Here is an 18,334-nt window from a genome sequence, read left to right on the forward strand (position 1 = left end):
ATTGAACTGATTAATGCACACTGTTCGTGATGTCGAAGCTATTCTAATATTTAAGATTCTCCTTGGGAAAGTAATGTGGCATCTCCTAATAAACAATTGTTTCTGCTAAGAAACAGCAGAAGACTCATCAAAGGGCTCCTGACATGTCAATAGCCGTGTTATCCAATACGCTTACAGTAGGTGGAGCCAGCACTGTTTGGATGAAGGATCTAAGTGGGGAATTCTCAATGAAGAGCTGTTTTTTTTTTTTCCTTCCCAGAGAGCTAACCAGACTGGTTGCACTGAAGATCATTGTTTCAAAAGCAATTCACATTATTATTATTATTATTTATATTTTTTTTAAATATACATATATTTTTCTCTCTCTGATTTCAAAGCCACTGGATTATTGTTCTTTTTTTTTTTTTTGTATTGCTGCTTTTTTGAGCAAAAAAAGAAAAAAGAATATCTCTTAACAAGGATGGATGAAGAATGTCTATGAATATTGAATGAGCCGATACATTCAGCTAAATGAACACAGTGGCTGTCAGAGAGTAGCTTGAAGGCAGACCACATTCACAACGGGCTAGACTGATGCACAGAGAACTGCCATCGTATCGGGGAAGAAAAATGGGCTTATAAAGCCCTTTCAGCCAACTGTGGCAAAACATCAGTTATTTTGAGCTTTCTGCATCACTTCGAGTGCTTTAAACATCTCACCCCACGACCATTTCACCTGCCTGCAATATAACCCGCTGATATGAATTTTGAACAGAGCATCTGACGGAACATTCAAGATATGACTGCAAAAGATTCTTCCAACGAACTTACCACCCCAGAAACCGAAGTCTACATCAAGACCTTTAAGGAACATATGCATTTAGAACTTGAACTGCCCCGACTTTCGGGGAAAAGAACCACAACATCCCCGAAAATCTCCCCTCGCAGTTCCCCCAGAAACTCTCCTTGTTTTTTTCGAAAATTATTGGTGAATAAAAGCATTCGTCAACGCCGCCGTTTTACCGTTGCGCATACGTGGTAAGACATTTATCGTAAAAGCAGGGGTTTTTGTTTTTTTGGGCATTTCATGAATGGGTTGCAAGGTTTTTTTTTTCTGACGTTGGGATTTTCCTATTGCTGTTTTGATGATCTTATTTTTTGCAAACAAACAGGGCAGTGTGTGCAAAGTGTCAGAATAAATGGGGTTTTGTAGACAAAGCAATAGTGGTACAAAGTTCATGCGCTGGTACAGTTGGCATCACATATCATGGTTACCATGGGTATTGTACCACTTTTAGAACTTTGACCCAGAATTGTCTTTATGTATAAATCCTGTTGTTTATCATTAAACCCAAAAATTATTGTGCGTAACATTGCACATTAAGGTTAGGAAGAGTCTGTATTTGGAACTCTCTGCTTCTCTTCCCTGCTATAGATAACTCTCAGTTTTAGAGACAAGCATTTGACTGAGCATACTAGGAGTTGTATTTTGTAACAGCTTGGGCTTGCTAGTAGTTGTCACTCCTTGGCATTCCCTATTCTCTGCTATCCTTAAGATTTCTAACAATTGATGAATGATTCACAAATTGTTTTGTGCTAATTAATATTGCTCATCACGCATCAAACCATTTAAAGTAGAGGGCAGCTAACCCTTTCAGTGCTAGGCAGGAAAGAAACGCGTTGCAAAGTTAGCAAGCAATGGCTGTCACGCTCTCTGTGCTGTAGTGAATGGGTTAAGGCTTTCTGTAATTGCAAAATGTGATATTCATACTTTTCATTTTTACAATTAGCTACCACCTGCATTTCAAAGCAAATTAACAAGTTTGTTTTATCCAGCATCAAAAATAGCTCTTTGATGATGTCTATGGTTTCTTACAAAAAACATATATGTTACATAGACTAGACCATCCTTAGTAGACAGCATGATGAACAAAAAAAAAAAAAAAAAAAACAACTAAAAAAAAATAAGGTTAAAAAACAACCCAGCTGGCTGATTTGGGAGTTGTCTACAGATTTTCCAAATGTCAATATTTTTGTCCGTGCATTATCTGCGTGTAGCAGATATTGAGCAGTGGAGAGATGTGAACCTGTCTCTGTGCTACTGATAACACCTCTGTTGATTAGCGCATTTAAAGGAACTCGCTGTGCAAGGAAGACTTGTAAATGGAAAGGATGGGAATCAATGTATCTCAGGATCTAGAGTCAAATAACAAGACATCTCTCATTCCCACCACCTTCACTGTGAACACGTTCAATGACCTTAAGTCAAGGGTAAAGTAGAACCGACAGTCTGGAGCACTGATGGCTAACCATTTTCACCCCAGGTGTAATTGGACTACATTTCCCATGATAACTTGCTAACCATGTCACCCTAGATGTTTTTGAACTAGATTTCCCAAGATGCTTAACAACATTTTAGAACCAGACATTTTATCAAATTACATTCCCCATAATACCAAGCCTTGGAACTTGGAGTTTATTTTTGAAGTATAATTCCTAAGATGCTTAGCTAGCTTTTGAAGCCCAAATGTGTTTTGAACTACATTTCACCTTGAAACCCAGCTAGCCTTGGCACGCCAGATACAGAACTACATGCATCACGATGCGCAGCCAGCCATCAGGGGAAGGCTAGTTCAGGAATATTTGTTGTGCCAAACTTGGCCATTAGTGGCATCTAGAGAATGCCTACATTTTATAAGTTGCGAAACTGAATAGAAGAATCTTCTCTGTTTAAATTGAAGATCACAGGTCTTGTGGCTTGGATATAAATTCCCACGTTTTCATATTACACAAAACTAATAATGTATTAAAGTCACGTATAATATGATGAACGGTCTTAGCTACATCATTGATATCTATGTATTACAAATGTAACTATATAAGATAAAGGTACTGGACTGGATTCTCTTAAAATACTAAGTGTATACTCAGCTTGCTGAATTAAAATTTTCCCATAGACTTCAATGGAGGAATTCCTATTCAATAATCGGAGTAAACCGTTCCTCTGCTTTGGAAATCCAGCCCTTGCATTGAGGAGAATGTGAATGACTGGTTATGTTAGGAGAGTTAGAAGACTATAATTTTTTCGAGGAGTCATGAGGTCTCATCAACATCCTCACTGGTGTTTTTCAGGAAATCACGACTTGGTATAAGATGGAAAAACAGCAGCAAGTGTTCCAAAATCTAATTTTATAGGGACAGAACCTAAAAAAACACAAAACACCTTAATAGCGTTAAAATGACTTTAGAAAGCAAATAAATAAAAAATCAGTTTTAGAGGCTGTAAATAAACTTGGACTCTAATCTACACTTACAGAAAAAACTGAAAGAATAATAATGACTAGGGGTACTATTGTTATATTTTGTAATGGTGCACACAGAGGCTATGGGAGCGGCCATCTTGAAAGTTTGTAAGGTCGGAAGCACCGTTTATTTGACCTTAAAGTATGCACCATTTGAACTACAGAAACTGCATGGTTTTTAGAGGCCCATTGTTTGGCATGATATCAGGAACAGAGAAAGTGCTCTAGCTCTCTGTTACCTTGACAGGCAGACACATTGTGCTTGCAACAAAAAAGGCTAAATGATCGACTCCTTCACTAAGCAAGGGTAAACCAGGAGAGAAAGCATGCATTCATTTATATATTTACTTATATGTAATCATTACAAAATTGATGCAGAGGTTATAATACACAAGTGTGTTTTGTATTCAGCACGAGTAGTAATTTACTGAGTGGTTGATACATTTTATAATATTCCCAGGGAGTGTGTGTATGTGTGCGTATGGGTCCAGGAGTGTATGCTTACAGGGGAACATTACAGTGAGGCAAGAATCGTAGTAATTTACAACGAGGTGCAGTGCATACTCCTAAAAGAGGATTCCGCTTGTTAAAATGGAGACAATTTGTATAAAGGTGTGTGTGATGTCCCCCAGTGGTAGCAAGTAAATTGCGAATAGCATGGGAGACAAGATGGATCCTTGTGGTACTCCGCAGGCCACTTCTGTTGGTACCGATGAGCTTGATCCTGATGTTACTCTCTGTGATCTACCAGTGAGGAAAGACTTAAACCAGTTAGGGATTGTGCCTCCTAGACCAGAGATGTGCTGCAAGCGCTCTATTAAAATCCTATGGTCAATGGTGTCAAATGCAGCTGAGGGATTAAGGAGGATTAGGATGGAGTAATCACCTTTGTCTCTCGCCATAAGGAGATGATTTAGCACTCTGACTAGCGCTGTTTCAGTGCTGTGGCGGCATCTGAAATCTGAATGGAAAGGGTCAAAGATGTTCAAGCTTGATAGATAGGCCTCCAGTTGAGCTGCCACTACATTTTTCAATTATTTTCCCCAGAAATGGAAGGTTGGGTACTGGTCTAATAAAGGTTTTGTTAGGAGTGGTTTTACCACAGCTTCTTTTAGAGGATCTGGGAAGTCTACAGTTTTTAGTGAACACTGCACTATTTTTGTGAGGGCTGGGGCAACTGTTTCAATGCATGCAGATATAAGCTGAGTTGGAGCAGGGTCTAAGTCACATGTAGTAGGGTGTAACTTTTGCATGGTTCTTTTAACTCCCTTTATATCCACAATTGTAAAAGTGGACCATAAACAGGGGCAATCTGGCATTCCATTGTAGTGGTTCTGGTGTGTAACTGTTTGGCCTGCTATGATAGAGGCCCGGATTATTGAAATCTTGTCTCTGAAGAAGATCGCAAATGCTTTACACTTATCCTGAGAAAAGTTGGCGGGGATATGCATGCATGCTGGTTTGCAGAGTATTTCTACTGTGCAAACAGTTGCCTGGGTCTATTGTGGGAGAGTGCAATTTCGCGTGATAAAAATGAAGATATTTTTTTAGTTATCTTGAATTGATATTCATTTAGATGTTTGGTAAGAGTGGCTTTATCCTCTAGATTATGCGTCCTGCAACACTTTCTCTCGCGTTTACGGCCTGTTCTCTTCATTTCTCTGATGGTGCTATCAAACCACGGTGCCACTGAGTCTGACTAAGGAGCTGGGGTCTTCACAGGTGCTCATTAATTCACTTAGATCCATATGTGATGCTACATCCAATGGCATCACCCCTTTTAATCAGCAGTGTTTGACCAGGTTCTGAGGCTGGGGTCTGGCTGATTGTGATACAATGGAGAAGTGAATGGAGTGGTGGTCTGATCAAACCACGAGATATACAGTTACTGGGGACACTTCTAGTCCAGACTGGAACACTAGATCAAGTGTATGACCTTTTCTGTGGGTGGAAGTGGCGACGATTTGTGTGAAGCCGAGTGCACTCATCAAACTGAGGAGATTCTGCCCAAGCAGGGATAGGGTGTCATCAATCCAAGTGTTGAAGTCTCCCAATATAAGCCATCTGGGGTGTTCAAGGATTAAACCAGCCAAAAGGTCTAAGAGTTCCTGAAGAAATCTCTTCCCATCTACCGGGGGTCTGTATGTTAACAGTCTCCAGAATCCTCTATCTATTGAGAGGCTGGCAGCTACACATTCAAAAGATTGGGGTTTGAGGACTGATATTGGTCTGGGATTTATAAATGATTTCGCACAGATCATAACTCCACCTCCCTTGTGATCTTGTCTCGGACGATGGAACACCGTGTAATTGCCTGGAAAAGCTGCCTCTAGAATCAGCCCCTTATTTTCATCTAGCCATGATTCTGTAATGCACACTAATTCTCATGTTTCAAGGTCGGCAATAATAGCTGTTTTGTTTCTTATTGATCTGGCATTGCATAGGATTGATCTGATAGGTTGGACAGTCTTGGGATTCTGAGTTTTTGCTCTGTACTTTGGAAACAGTGTGTTTTCTAATGGGGATCACTAAGATGTTTCCTTGATTTGATAGTGTGGTTTTTGTGGCTTCTAGGTTGAATCACTTCAATTGGGCTTGCAGGTAGACAGGGTGGTGGAGCAGCTGTGATAGTGTCAGGAGACTGAAATTTAAGTTTTGATTTTCCTCCACGACAGCCCCTGTCAGTCCCTTTGAAGATGCCAAGTGATTTTAGGGTAACCACTAGCGAGGGACTGAGTTTTTTTAGTTTAAATGTACCTTGTTTGTGGTGTTCAGCTGAAGGTATCTCTTCCTGGTAGTAAGATGGTCCAGTGGAAGTATATTTCAATCCGTTGTGTATCTCAGTTTAGTAATGCCATCCGCTCAATTTTGGTAAATCCAGTTGTGTGACATGTGGAGTCGATGTTGGTCCTTGAAATATTTGTGATGAATTATGAGTGTAATGAATTATGAGGTTAAAATTAAGATAATTCCTGGAGAGGTCAGGAGCCTGAGAAATGTGATGAATTATGAGGTTTAAATTAAGATAATTCCTGGAGAGGTCAGGAGCCTGAGAAAAGTGTGGCAGCCAGCAGAGGTGGAATAAAAATATTTAAATTCCTCTGACCCCTCCAAAATGTGTGGTTACTATTCCTATTAAGGGTCTACAGGGGAGCATTACAGTAAAATGCATTATTATAAGGTTAGATACATTTGCCAAAAATAGATCAAATAGACATGAAAGACAAAATGCTTATGACACTCATTATCAAATAAAATAAATACATGAGAGCTTGATGTATTGTATTCCCAATATATATTTTATTGCCTAGTTTTACTGTTAGAAAATGGGAGTAACTGGGTACCTGGGTGAGGAATGGATGCAAAAACAAATTTTCCATGCCACGTCTATTTTTTCATAATACGTTGGCAAGACCTCATTTCCCTCTGCTGATGAAGCATCCATCATAAACGAATGTCTGAGACAGTCTGTAAGGTTTAACTTCAGTGGTGTAATGAGTTGTCTAATACAGTATGTGAATTTGATTGATGTGCACGGTTGATATTTAGACTAATTCCAACGGTTGGAAGATCTTCTGTGACTTTGATGAACAATGATCGGACACCGGTGTAATAGGATAGAATTGGGCAATTTGATAAGATAATAAGATATTGCATTCAGGTACCCACATTTCTAACCTTAAAGGAACACTATAGAATTAGAAATACAAGCATGTATTCCTAACACTATACATAGTGTCCCTCTACCTATTTGTGGCTAGCTCCCCACCCGCAGTGAGGATGTAAAAGGTAGATTTACTTACTTTATATCCCACAGTGTACCGGTTTCCATGGGAGGCTTAGTCTCCTCGGCTGGGATCATCAGTTTTGATGATCTCAGCCAATCCAGTGCTTTCCCTTAGGAAAGCATTGGGAGACTAGTGTGCATGCGCGGTTAAATACCACATTTCACAAATCAAATGGTCTCTATGAGACCATCTGATTGGAATAGCCAGGTTTCGCTACACTACACTACTCTAGAGGCATGTTAATCCTACAAATGTAAAATTTGCCTTTACTGCAGAATGACAGGAGCATGGCACCCAGACCACTCTATTAAAATTAGGTGGTCTGGGTGCCTATAGAGTCCTTTTTAGTTAACTACTAATGTTGATGTGGTAGAGTATTCTCTAGGTCTCATGAAATCAAACAAGATTGTAAGTGACTAAATTAGTATGACATACGAAAAGTGATAATCTGTAGGAGTTTATGCCATTTAATGCTGCTTGCATACATTGTATAACGATATTATACATCTCGTGTTTTAATATCAAGTAATGGTTAGCATTTATGTATTACCAATACACGTTGGGGCACTTTACAATCAAAGAAAGGGGATATAAAGTGACCTCCTCCTCAAACAAGTTTACAATCTACGAAGATTTGAGGTAGGTGGACATATATTGCCAGCTGTCTTGCCCCAGGGATATTCACTAGTAAGGAGGTCTGACCAGGATTTGAACCTGAGTTCCCCAGTTTTAAGGCAGTGATGTTACTACTGCCCTAACCAGTTGGGTCCTTGACCAATCTAGATCTATGTTTATGCATTACATTAACACGAAGCAGGATTATTGTTTGAAGGTCTAATTTCCTTTTAGTGGATTTTCCCCCTTAAAAGGGGCATTTGCATAAATGGGTTTCTCTAAGTAAATGGATCGAACAGAGGCCAATGTGAGGTGAAAAGGCTGAGAGGATGTAAATATGTTGTAGAATTAATGGATGGGTAATAGCAGAGAATCCTGTTAATGCTTCCAGAGTTCCAAATTTGAGTGCACTGGTGATGGCCAAGAGCATTCTATTGGAACTATATCCATCTAATAATAAATCCTCACCTTTTACATAGAATGTATTGCAGAAGTAAAATGTTTTTACTCTGAAAATAGCAAGATAAATGTATTACGTTTAACCCTCTTGGGGCTAAAGAACTCAGAAAAACAATCACACTCCACCTCCTTCCCATTTTCCTGATATCGAGGATAAAAGTCCTCGGAATCGTCCATTCTTCGTTCGTATCTTTTCTGGCATTACCCCCCAAAAATGTTAGGTTTATTCAGAAGATTCTAACTGCTGCCAGAAAGACTATCCTTCATGTCTGGATTTCATAAACCCACTCTAACATTCTGCCACTACAAACTAGCTTACATGGTTAAATTAAACTGTTTGAGACCTCCCAGTGTAAGATTGTAGAGTTCACCTGTTATTTAAATATTGGGACCCCTATGTTCAATCTCGAAACTTCCATCTGAAGGCATCTATTTATGGAACTTTCCGATGTACCACCTTGTATTCTTTGCATGTCCTTCGTGGAAGACCTCCACTTTCACCTATTTCACTTGTTTTGACCCTGGAACGGACTCTGATATTTCTAAAATGTGTTATTTTACTTGTTTATTATAAGACATTGTATTGTTTCTATTTTGGTTTTGGTTTTCTGAGATGTAATACTGTCTGGGATTGGTCATTATTGTAACCCTGACACCCATATTACACATCCGCTTTGTTTCAAACAATAAAATGTTTTGAGAAAATAATACCATCTGTTGAAACCCTTGTGGCTGCCTTCCCATCTCCATGCGAAGTGGCGGGGGATAAAATGTTGGCTTTTGATTAATTTTACGTACTTTTTATATATTTTTAGTAGTTTTCTGTTTTGTATACAAATTGTTAAAGTGCTGCAATATATGTTGGCGCTATATAAGATCTTTTTTTTAATAAAGTATATGAAAAAACAAATTATAAACACTCCTCCCTATATTTAGTATACATGACAGGATCCTCTAGCCTGTGACATACATACATACAGCTTGTGACATATGACATCAACATATTTTTTAGGTGACCTTTGTACCTTTAGGTCCTTCCAGATATATATTTCTATTATAAAAATTGGTGGCCAATGTCTCCAGATGTTGATGTTTGCCCAAAGCATCATGGGAAATAGCCCTCCATAGCGCCTAGAGAGCTTTAGACAACTCTGTCTTTTTACAGTTGATTCCATCTTCCCAATATAACATGTTCCCTATCACGCACCAATTCATATTCTTAGAAAGACATGTAATATTTTTGACAAGATGGTTTTCATAAATTGGAAGACTTGCAATAACACAGGTTAAAATAGTAATCCAATATGCGTATTCCTACACGCTCAGTGGGATACATATTTTATTGCATTATCATAAAAAGAAAATCATTATAAAGTATTGTTTTAATAAAAACATGGGAACATATAGCTTGTGTTCTGTGGTTTTATATATAGAATTATTAACTCCACCGCTTGTATTGTAGTAGTCTTTCACATAGCAACACAAAGAGTCGGCCTTGGGTGTAATGTATAGAGGGCATTGCAATGTGTGTTTCTATACAATGGTTTTCACAATGATTTCCTGGAGACTTGACATAAATGTACATAAATGGCAACGGCTTAAATCATCTAAAATGATCTGAAAGGGATTTGTTTGTCTTGCTCATTTATGCTCAGCATTTCATTGATTTTTTTTCCCCCCTAACACGTTGCAATTCTTGACATTTCAGAGGCAGTAAAAATAGCTTCAGGGCAGCATTCTGTGAGCTAGCTCTGTCTAACTGTGGCAACCCAGATTTCCGTGGACTACATTTCCCATGACTCTTACCCAGCCCGACTGGCCATCTTGGGAAAAAATATTTCAAAAAAATAAAAGTGGTTCAGCAATATCTTGCCACTGCCGCTGTAATCTACAGTCAGTTTGATATATTTGTCGAAGTCGATATACTCGTGAATGAATAATTGACTAATTATGGTTACTTAAAAATTTAAAAATATAACATAATATCAAAGTGCAAGAGAAAACAAATATCTAGTTCTGTTATATCATTGTTCTATCTTACCAGTCACAGGTGGCTGCTGCAAAAATATGTCATGTTTTGGTAACAGTACATTAGCCAAATATTATATTGTCTGTTTATAATAAGGCAAAATTATTTATCATCTTTTTATAATAAGGTAAAAGCTCACCTTGAAGAGGCAGTGCCATTTGGGAAATTGACGTAAGGCAGAAACGTAATTAAAGCAAGTGGAGATGTCAGCAATGGGGATACATATTCGAAACAATTATATGCAAATGTAAATTCTGTATAGAAGGTTATTCAAGGCCAATATAAGGGACGTCTTCATATTACATACATATTACCATGGGATATTATTTAGGATTAGAAAAATTAACCAATACATCAGTTTAAGCATTTTGAGCAATCCACGGCTATTAACATGTAGAAAATCACCAGGACCACTAGTTTAGTTTGTAAATCTTAGTAAATAAAGTTAACATTTGGAATAATCTCTAGATTTAACATGATTGACTCTGATTACAAGAAACTTTGCACTCCCCTGTTCCCTTTCAAATATATACATATACCTGACAACATTGGGGTGTACTAAGGTAGATTGCTGACTGGATTAGGTTGCAGTTGGCGTAGTAGTGTTCCAGGTTTGGAATTTACATTTCATAGGTTACAACATTTTAAGAAATAATGTACTTGGGCGCAAAAAGTATGAGTCATCTCAACATGCATGGACAGTAGGATAACAGGTAGACCTGCAGTGGGGCAGAGGCTTGATATCAGGACTGTTCTGTTGGAGTCAGGACAGTTGGAAAGTGTGTTAAAGCACATCAAACATGCATGATCTTATCAATGGCACACTGAAATGTTATTTGTTATTTTTTTATTATTATTATTTTTTTTTATTATTTAGCTGTTTTGCTTTGGAAATGGTAACATTCTTATGTAGTCTCCTGTACATTCCTTCTTAAAAACTACTGATTTCCTTTCTGCTCTATATGTATATACTACTAATTGCTGGGAAGCTTTTTTCATGCACCACCCATCGGCTAAAAGAAGTTGTGGGTCCGTCAGCAATCCTAGACGGAAAAAAAGCTAGAAAATTAATTGGACTATATTATCATCTTAGCTGTTTTTTTTCTTTTAACCAAGGGTGTTGACCTGCAGGCCTCAGCAGATGATACTGAACTCCAACGCTCATAATTCTCTTCTAGTCAAGGAATGAAATTAATCCACAGATTTTATAGTCTGCAAGTGTTTGTGCACAAAGAAGCCCAAGAAAATACAATGTATCAATTGTATCTGTTGAGAGCTTTTCAGAATTCTAAAGTCTTTGTTGTGTGTGGACCCCTTTGTCAACATACCTCTACAAACTTATTATCCATTATGATCTCAGAAATTGAATTTGAAGAGGAATTGCTAAACTATACAGAACAGAATGATAGATCTTTCAAGAAGTGTTCCATTATATTCAAACAAAATGTATCCGGGAATCAAAGGCACGCACAATTAACCCCTTAAGGACACATGACATGTGTGACGTGTCATGATTCCCTTTTATTCCAGACGTTTGGTCCTTAAGGGGTTAAACATCTGGTGATACGTATTATTTCTTAATATGTTGTAACCTATGCCACAATCTAATTAGATAGAAAATATTTCATTAGATAACATTAAAGCACACTTCTCACCTGAGTCCATTTCGATCCAGGAAGCACCTCCAGTTGCTGTCTGGTACACAACCACTGGAGGCAAACCTAGTGTTGCAATGTAAACATTGCATTTGCTCCGGACCTGCAATGTTTTGCATTGCAGCACTAAGTGCAATAGGGACACTGCACTGAGACCATTTCAATGAGCTGAAGTCGTCTAGGTGCCTATATTGCCCCTCTAAATGTAACACATGTTTGTAGGAATTAAAAGGATGGCCCGATAGCTAGATAGATATGTTGTTGTGCAAGGATTCAGAAAAAGTGCCTTTGGGGTATACATTTTTTGCGGTGTGAGAGTGTGGAAGAAATGGAGATATCAAATGGAAGCGTTGCATCATGTAATAATTCGAATTACTTTATAATAACAAAATAAATATGTTAATTTTAGCCTGGTTAGTAAAGCTATATTAACCCTTTATCAACCAGTTAAAGAACACAGATTTTTGTTTATTCCTACACAGTAGAAGGGCCCGGTTGTTTCCTATTCCGAGCTTAAATCTGATATTTACTCAGATACCATATTATTGGCTTACGACATTTCATATTTCTGTCTTGTTTCTTTGATCTGTTAGTCCATGTGTTCTTATCAGAAAATTAGCTGGAAAGCCGTCCTCGTATGAGTTCTGTATGATGGAAACCGTATCTTTGTTTTGTGTTTTTTTATTTTTTCCTGAGCAGAAATAGTTGTCAGTGAAAGTGTATTCTGATCTAAATGCTAACTACACGTGAAACACACGCACATATACAAGTAAATTCGGATATATGTATCTATTATTATAGACTTGTTTATTCTCAGTCAAATTCAATATTAATGAGCACATTGTGAGTGCAGAAATAGAATATGTGTTTGTTACAGGCGAGGAGAGTGACATGCTGGTTAATACCATTCATCTGTATCTAGGTCATTAGTTTGCACACATAGTGTATTCACTACACTCAATAGAACAATGTGCATCACTCATACACTCTGATTGATCTGTCTGCATTTGATTTTTTGGGATCTGACTCCGAGTAGTGTACTGTTAGTGTGAAATGTATTTGTGGCGTTTTAGCGGCATTATTTTTTTAGGGGCATTACAAGCACCATAACTAGTGCAGTTTTTGTGGTAGATTTGCTGAAAGGAGGCCGTAGGTGCTATCTTTTCATTTTTTTCCAATCAAGTAGTTTGCAAAGGTCACCGCATCAGCTGGAGACATTGTAACGAGGAAGGCGTTATAGGACGTCATAATGAGGTGCTCGTGTCTTAAAATAAGCAGCTGCATGCAGGATTTGGCCGTGATGACTCTCCATGCCTTTTTGGCAAGGTCCATATGCAAATGTGCTATATCGGAGCAGTTGAAGTGCCTCAAACCCTTTCAGCAGTTAATTCAATTAGCCATGTAAACATTTTGCACTATGGCCTCCTTACAAGTGGCTACCTAACCATCACTTTAAGAGGTACTGCCGCAGATGTTTGGGATTTCCCTTTAATGTTAATGTTACGTACGGTATATCTTTATCCATTAGAATCATTAATGTTAATGTTACGTACGGTATATCTTTATCCATTAGAATCATTAATATTATTGGCATTTATAAAGCACCAACTTATTCCGCAGCCCTTACAATATTATAAAGGGGGGAATTTAACAACTAATAAGATAAACTATTACAGAGTTTGACAAGAATACAAGTTGATGAGGACCCTGTTTGAACAAGCTTACAGTCTAGCAATGAATTCTATGCTGGGATCACAGGAATTCCACCAACTGACACGCCACACTTTCACACCCTGCCTGAGAGCATACAGAATTCATATGCGCCCCCCAAAATAATATTAGTAATAATAGTGCACTTGCAACCCTGATTAGGTTGGAATAAACACCAGAACTGGCTAACTATTATGGCCTTGATGTAACATTGCTGGATAATAGTTTACGTTTTGCATATACTTTTAAAATGATTTAATATTCTGAAAAATATTCTAATGTTGTATTATTATTTTTTAACACATTAAGGACAGTGGGCGTTTTATGCTGTCCTTTTTTAGGCGGTCCTAAACGCCGGCGGGCGGCATAGAACATCCCTGCCGTCCTTTGTACTTACCGGGTCCCCACTGTTCCCCCGTCGGCGGGCACTATCTTGGGGTTTGCCTGTGAGCTCAGGCAGACGCCCCTGCCCGATCCACCCCCCACCCGGCCATGTGATCGCGGGGTCCTCGCGATCACAGGGCCGTAATAGTCGGCTTGTGCATTGCCTGCATGGGGACTGCCTGAGCTCTCAGGCTGTCCCCCTCATGCCTGTAAAAAAGTTTGTAAAAGTTATAAAACTGTTTTTAAATTAAATAAAAAGTACTAAGATCATATATATATATATATATATATATATATATATATATATATATGATCTTAGCACTTTTATATACACATACATACATCATTAATAAAAGTGTATTAAATATTAAAATACACTTAGAATGACGTTAATTATATATATATATATATACATGGACGTCCGCAGAATTTTTTCCAGGGGGGGGGCATAATTGTAATGACATCTATGCTTGGCCCCTTTTTGACAGTGTCATGAAGGGGAGGAGCATAGTCATTATCACATAAAGCCAGGGTGAATAGCGTTTTCACAACTATGGTGTCAGGAATACATGTTTGTATTCCTGACACTATAGTGTTCCTTTAAGCAATTTAAAGGAACATTCTGGTCACCATAACAACTTCATTCATAACACCATAACAACTTCATCTAAATGAAAATGCTATGATGCCAGGAAGCCCCTGGGTGCTCTTTTCTTGAAGGGGTTAAAACGCTCTCAAATGGTTTAACCCCAAAGGCTTCCTCCAGCTCTAGGTCCCTCAGTGGTATTCGGCATCTGAAACGGAGTGTCAGGAAGTGCAGACTTGCATGGGTGCCGCTGATTGACTAGAGTTGAAAGTTGACGCTCTAAGCCAATCGCTAGTTCCCGGTTCATTTTTTTTTTTTTACTTTTTTATGAATGGGGAGCTACTGATTGGCTTAAAGTGCCAGCTGACCGCTCTAGCCAATCAGCAACACCCCTACCCAGCGGCACTCTTTGCTTCCTGACACTCAGTAAATAAAAGTGAACACATTAACACTGATATTTTTTTTTACCTGGGGAGATGAGAAGGTCCAGAGTTTCCCTGCCAGGCCCAGGTACCAAAGCCTTATGATGTGGTGTCCAGAATAAAGTGGAGGGTTCACTTCTATATTTGGCTCCTTCTGCTCCTTTACCTTTCTGCTTATTTTGCGCCCTTCTGCTCCTACTTTAGCTTTGTGCTCCTTGCTGTCCCTTTCTGCTCCTTCTTCAACTTTACCTTTGTGCTCCTTCTGATTCGTTCTGCTCCTTTACCTTTGTGCTCCTTCTGTCCCTTTCTGCCCCTGCTCCTTGCAGACCCTTCCGGCTCCTTGCTGCCTCTGCTCCTTGCAGACCCTTCCGGCTCCTTGCTAAATCTTCATTTAGGCCCCCCCCCACCCCCATGCCTAATCTATAGCCTCCCCCCCATGCCTCACTGGCCTAATCTATAGGCTGCCCCCCCCCCCATGCCTCACTGGCCTAATCTATAGGCAGCCCCCCCATGCCTTACTCCCCTAATATATAGGCTGCCCCCCATGCCTCACTGGCCTAATCTATAGGCTGCCCACCATGCCTTACTCCCCTAATATATAGGCTGCCCCCCCCATGCCTTACTCCCCTAATATATAGGCTGCCCCCCATGCCTCACTGGCCTAATCTATAGCCTCCCCCCATGCCTCACTGGCCTAATCTATAGGCTGCCCCCCCCCATGCCTTACTCCCCTAATATATAGGCTGCCCCCATGCCTCACTTGCCTAATCTATAGCCTCCCCCCCATGCCTCACTGGCCTAATCTATAGGCTGCCCCCCCCCCCATGCCTCACTGGCCTAACCTATAGGCTGCCCCCCCCATGCCTTACTCCCCTAATATATAGCCCCCCCCCCAATGCCTTACTCCCCTAATATATAGGCTGCCCCCCCAATGCCTTACTCTCCTAATATATAGGCTGCCCCCCATGCCTTACTCCCCTAATATATAGGCGCCCCCATGCCTTACTCCCCTAATATATAGGCTGCCCCCCCATGCCTTACTCCCCTAATATATAGGCTGCCCCCCCATGCCTCACTGGCCTAATCTATAGGCTGCCCCCCATGCCTTACTCCCCTAATATATAGGCTGCCCCCCCCCCCATGCCTTACTCCCCTAATATATAGGCTGCCCCCCCCATGCCTTACTCCTCTAATATATAGGCTGCCCCCCCCATGCCTTACTCCCCTAATATATAGGCTGCCCCCCCCCATGCCTTACTCCCCTAATATATAGGCTGCCCCCCCCATGCCTTACTCCTCTAATATATAGGCTGCCCCCCATGCCTTACTCCCCTAATATATAGGCTGCCCCCCCATGCCTTACTCCCCTAATATATAGGCTGCCCCCCATGCCTTACTCCCCTAATATATAGGCTGCCCCCCCATGCCTTACTCCCCTAATATATAGGCTGCCCCCCCATGCCTTACTCCCCTAATATATAGGCTGCCCCCCCATGCCTTACTCCCCTAATATATAGGCTGCCCCCCATGCCTTACTCCCCTAATATATAGGCTGCCCCCCCATGCCTTACTCCCCTAATATATAGGCTGCCCCCCATGCCTTACTCCCCTAATATATAGGCTGCCCCCCATGCCTTACTCCCCTAATATATAGGCTGCCCCCCATGCCTTACTCCCCTAATATATAGGCTGCCCCCCCATGCCTTACTCCCCTAATATATAGGCTGCCCCCCATGCCTTACTCCCCTAATATATAGGCTGCCCCCCATGCCTTACTCCCCTAATATATAGGCTGCCCCCCATGCCTTACTCCCCTAATATATAGGCTGCCCCCCATGCCTTACTCCCCTAATATATAGGCTGCCCCCCAGCCCCCCATGCCTCACTCCCCTAATTTATAGCCTATTTTAAACCCCCCATCCCTCACTTGCCTGATGTGTAGGCTGTCTCTGGCTGCATGTGTTGCTCCCCTGCGGTTTCACTCATCAGAGAGAAGCAGGGATGGATGCAGCTTCCTATCCCTGTCTCTCTCCATACACAGCGCCACCTACTGGCCGGCGCCGGTATTGCAGTTCATTTTAAATCTTACACGAAAATTAGCAGAACAAGCTGAAAAATCCAGGGGGGGGGGGGGGGGGGGGCAATTTTCACAGTTAAAATGCCATGCAGAACTAAAAAAAAAATAACATTTCTTAATTTCTTATTTTTAAAAAATATTTTATTCATATTAAATTATGTTTAATATACAAATATTTGATGTGAGATGCAAGCCATGTTTCTTCTGAACAAAATTATATATAATAAGTGTGGGTGCATTTAATATGAAGAGGTGAATTACGGTTGGACAGACATATAGCTCAAATTCAAGGTTTTGTTTACGTTTTGTTTTGATCATAACCTGTACAATTGGCTCAGTCCTTAAGGGGTTAAAATATTCACATATATATATATATATATATATATATATATATATATATATTATTTTTTTTTTTTTAATTATTTTTTTTTGGAAAGCTTATCCAACAATATTAAATCGGGGGACACATTTGCAGAGGAGAAGTCTCCCCACACTTGTGAAAGGAGGAGCACAGCTTTTAATGCCGGAGCGTTCATACAGAGAATTGGGCATTTTACAATTGCAAATATGCAAATGAGGAAGCGCTCCAACTTAATTTATTCTTACACGGATTTTAAATCCCCAATGCTCTGTGCATAATCCTGTTCTTCTCCCATGATACGAGGCAGACATCATTTTGACGGATTGACATGTTGCCAGCGGTGGGCTTGCCCATTAACAGGCAGGTTCAGTCCCACTGAACTAGGAGTAATTAAAACGTCATTTTTCAATGTATTATAAATGTGTTTAATGCCGTATACAGGGATTTTAACTCTTCACATACTGGTATTAAATTATTAGACCCCAACCACTACGTTACATTCTATCTAGAGCACAGTGATTGGAGATTTGTGTCCTATCCTGTAGAAAATAATTGATGGTCGGGTTTTGAAAGACAAGTGTGCATATAGTTATGATTTTAGTAGCATAAATGTTTCTTTCTTTTCCATAATATTGCTCTTTTTACTGAATTTTCAACTAGTGAAGTCTAAATATGGTGCAGTACTGGACTCTACTCCCAAAATTAGACTCTTACCTGCATGTACGCAGTCTATGGTGAGCCATTAACAATATAATCTTATTCATACATAAGAAACAACAGCCAATTTAAAGAGGTCCAACATGCTGGCACTTAATGACAGCCCTCAAAGACAGGACAATATGCAGGTCTGTTTATTAGGGCATCACGGAGTTAACTGCACAATGTTAAGCGAATGAGTGATGTCATGAATCCTGTTAGTGCAAAGAAACCACAGCTGGGGGCTATATACCCAGAAAATGTTGTTTAT

The 18,334-nt window shown here is 39.9% G+C and overlaps 1 protein-coding gene across 2 annotated transcripts in view; it reads left to right on the plus strand.

Annotated features, from left to right (window-relative positions):
* Positions 1-18,334, plus strand: part of PDE4B (phosphodiesterase 4B) — a 346,805-nt gene that overhangs the window by 104,549 nt on the left and 223,922 nt on the right. The window contains exon 1 of one of the 2 annotated variants that reach the window (XM_063427889.1): positions 425-1,017. The exons of the other annotated variant lie outside the window; for it this stretch is intronic. Coding sequence (XP_063283959.1) covers positions 779-1,017 — 239 coding nt within the window. The 5' untranslated portion in view covers positions 425-778. Of the gene's footprint in view, positions 1-424; positions 1,018-18,334 lie in introns of those variants that run through there. 2 annotated transcript variants of the gene reach the window in all.

This window comes from Pelobates fuscus, chromosome 7, assembly GCF_036172605.1.
Source record: "Pelobates fuscus isolate aPelFus1 chromosome 7, aPelFus1.pri, whole genome shotgun sequence".
Lineage (NCBI taxonomy): Eukaryota > Metazoa > Chordata > Amphibia > Anura > Pelobatidae > Pelobates > Pelobates fuscus.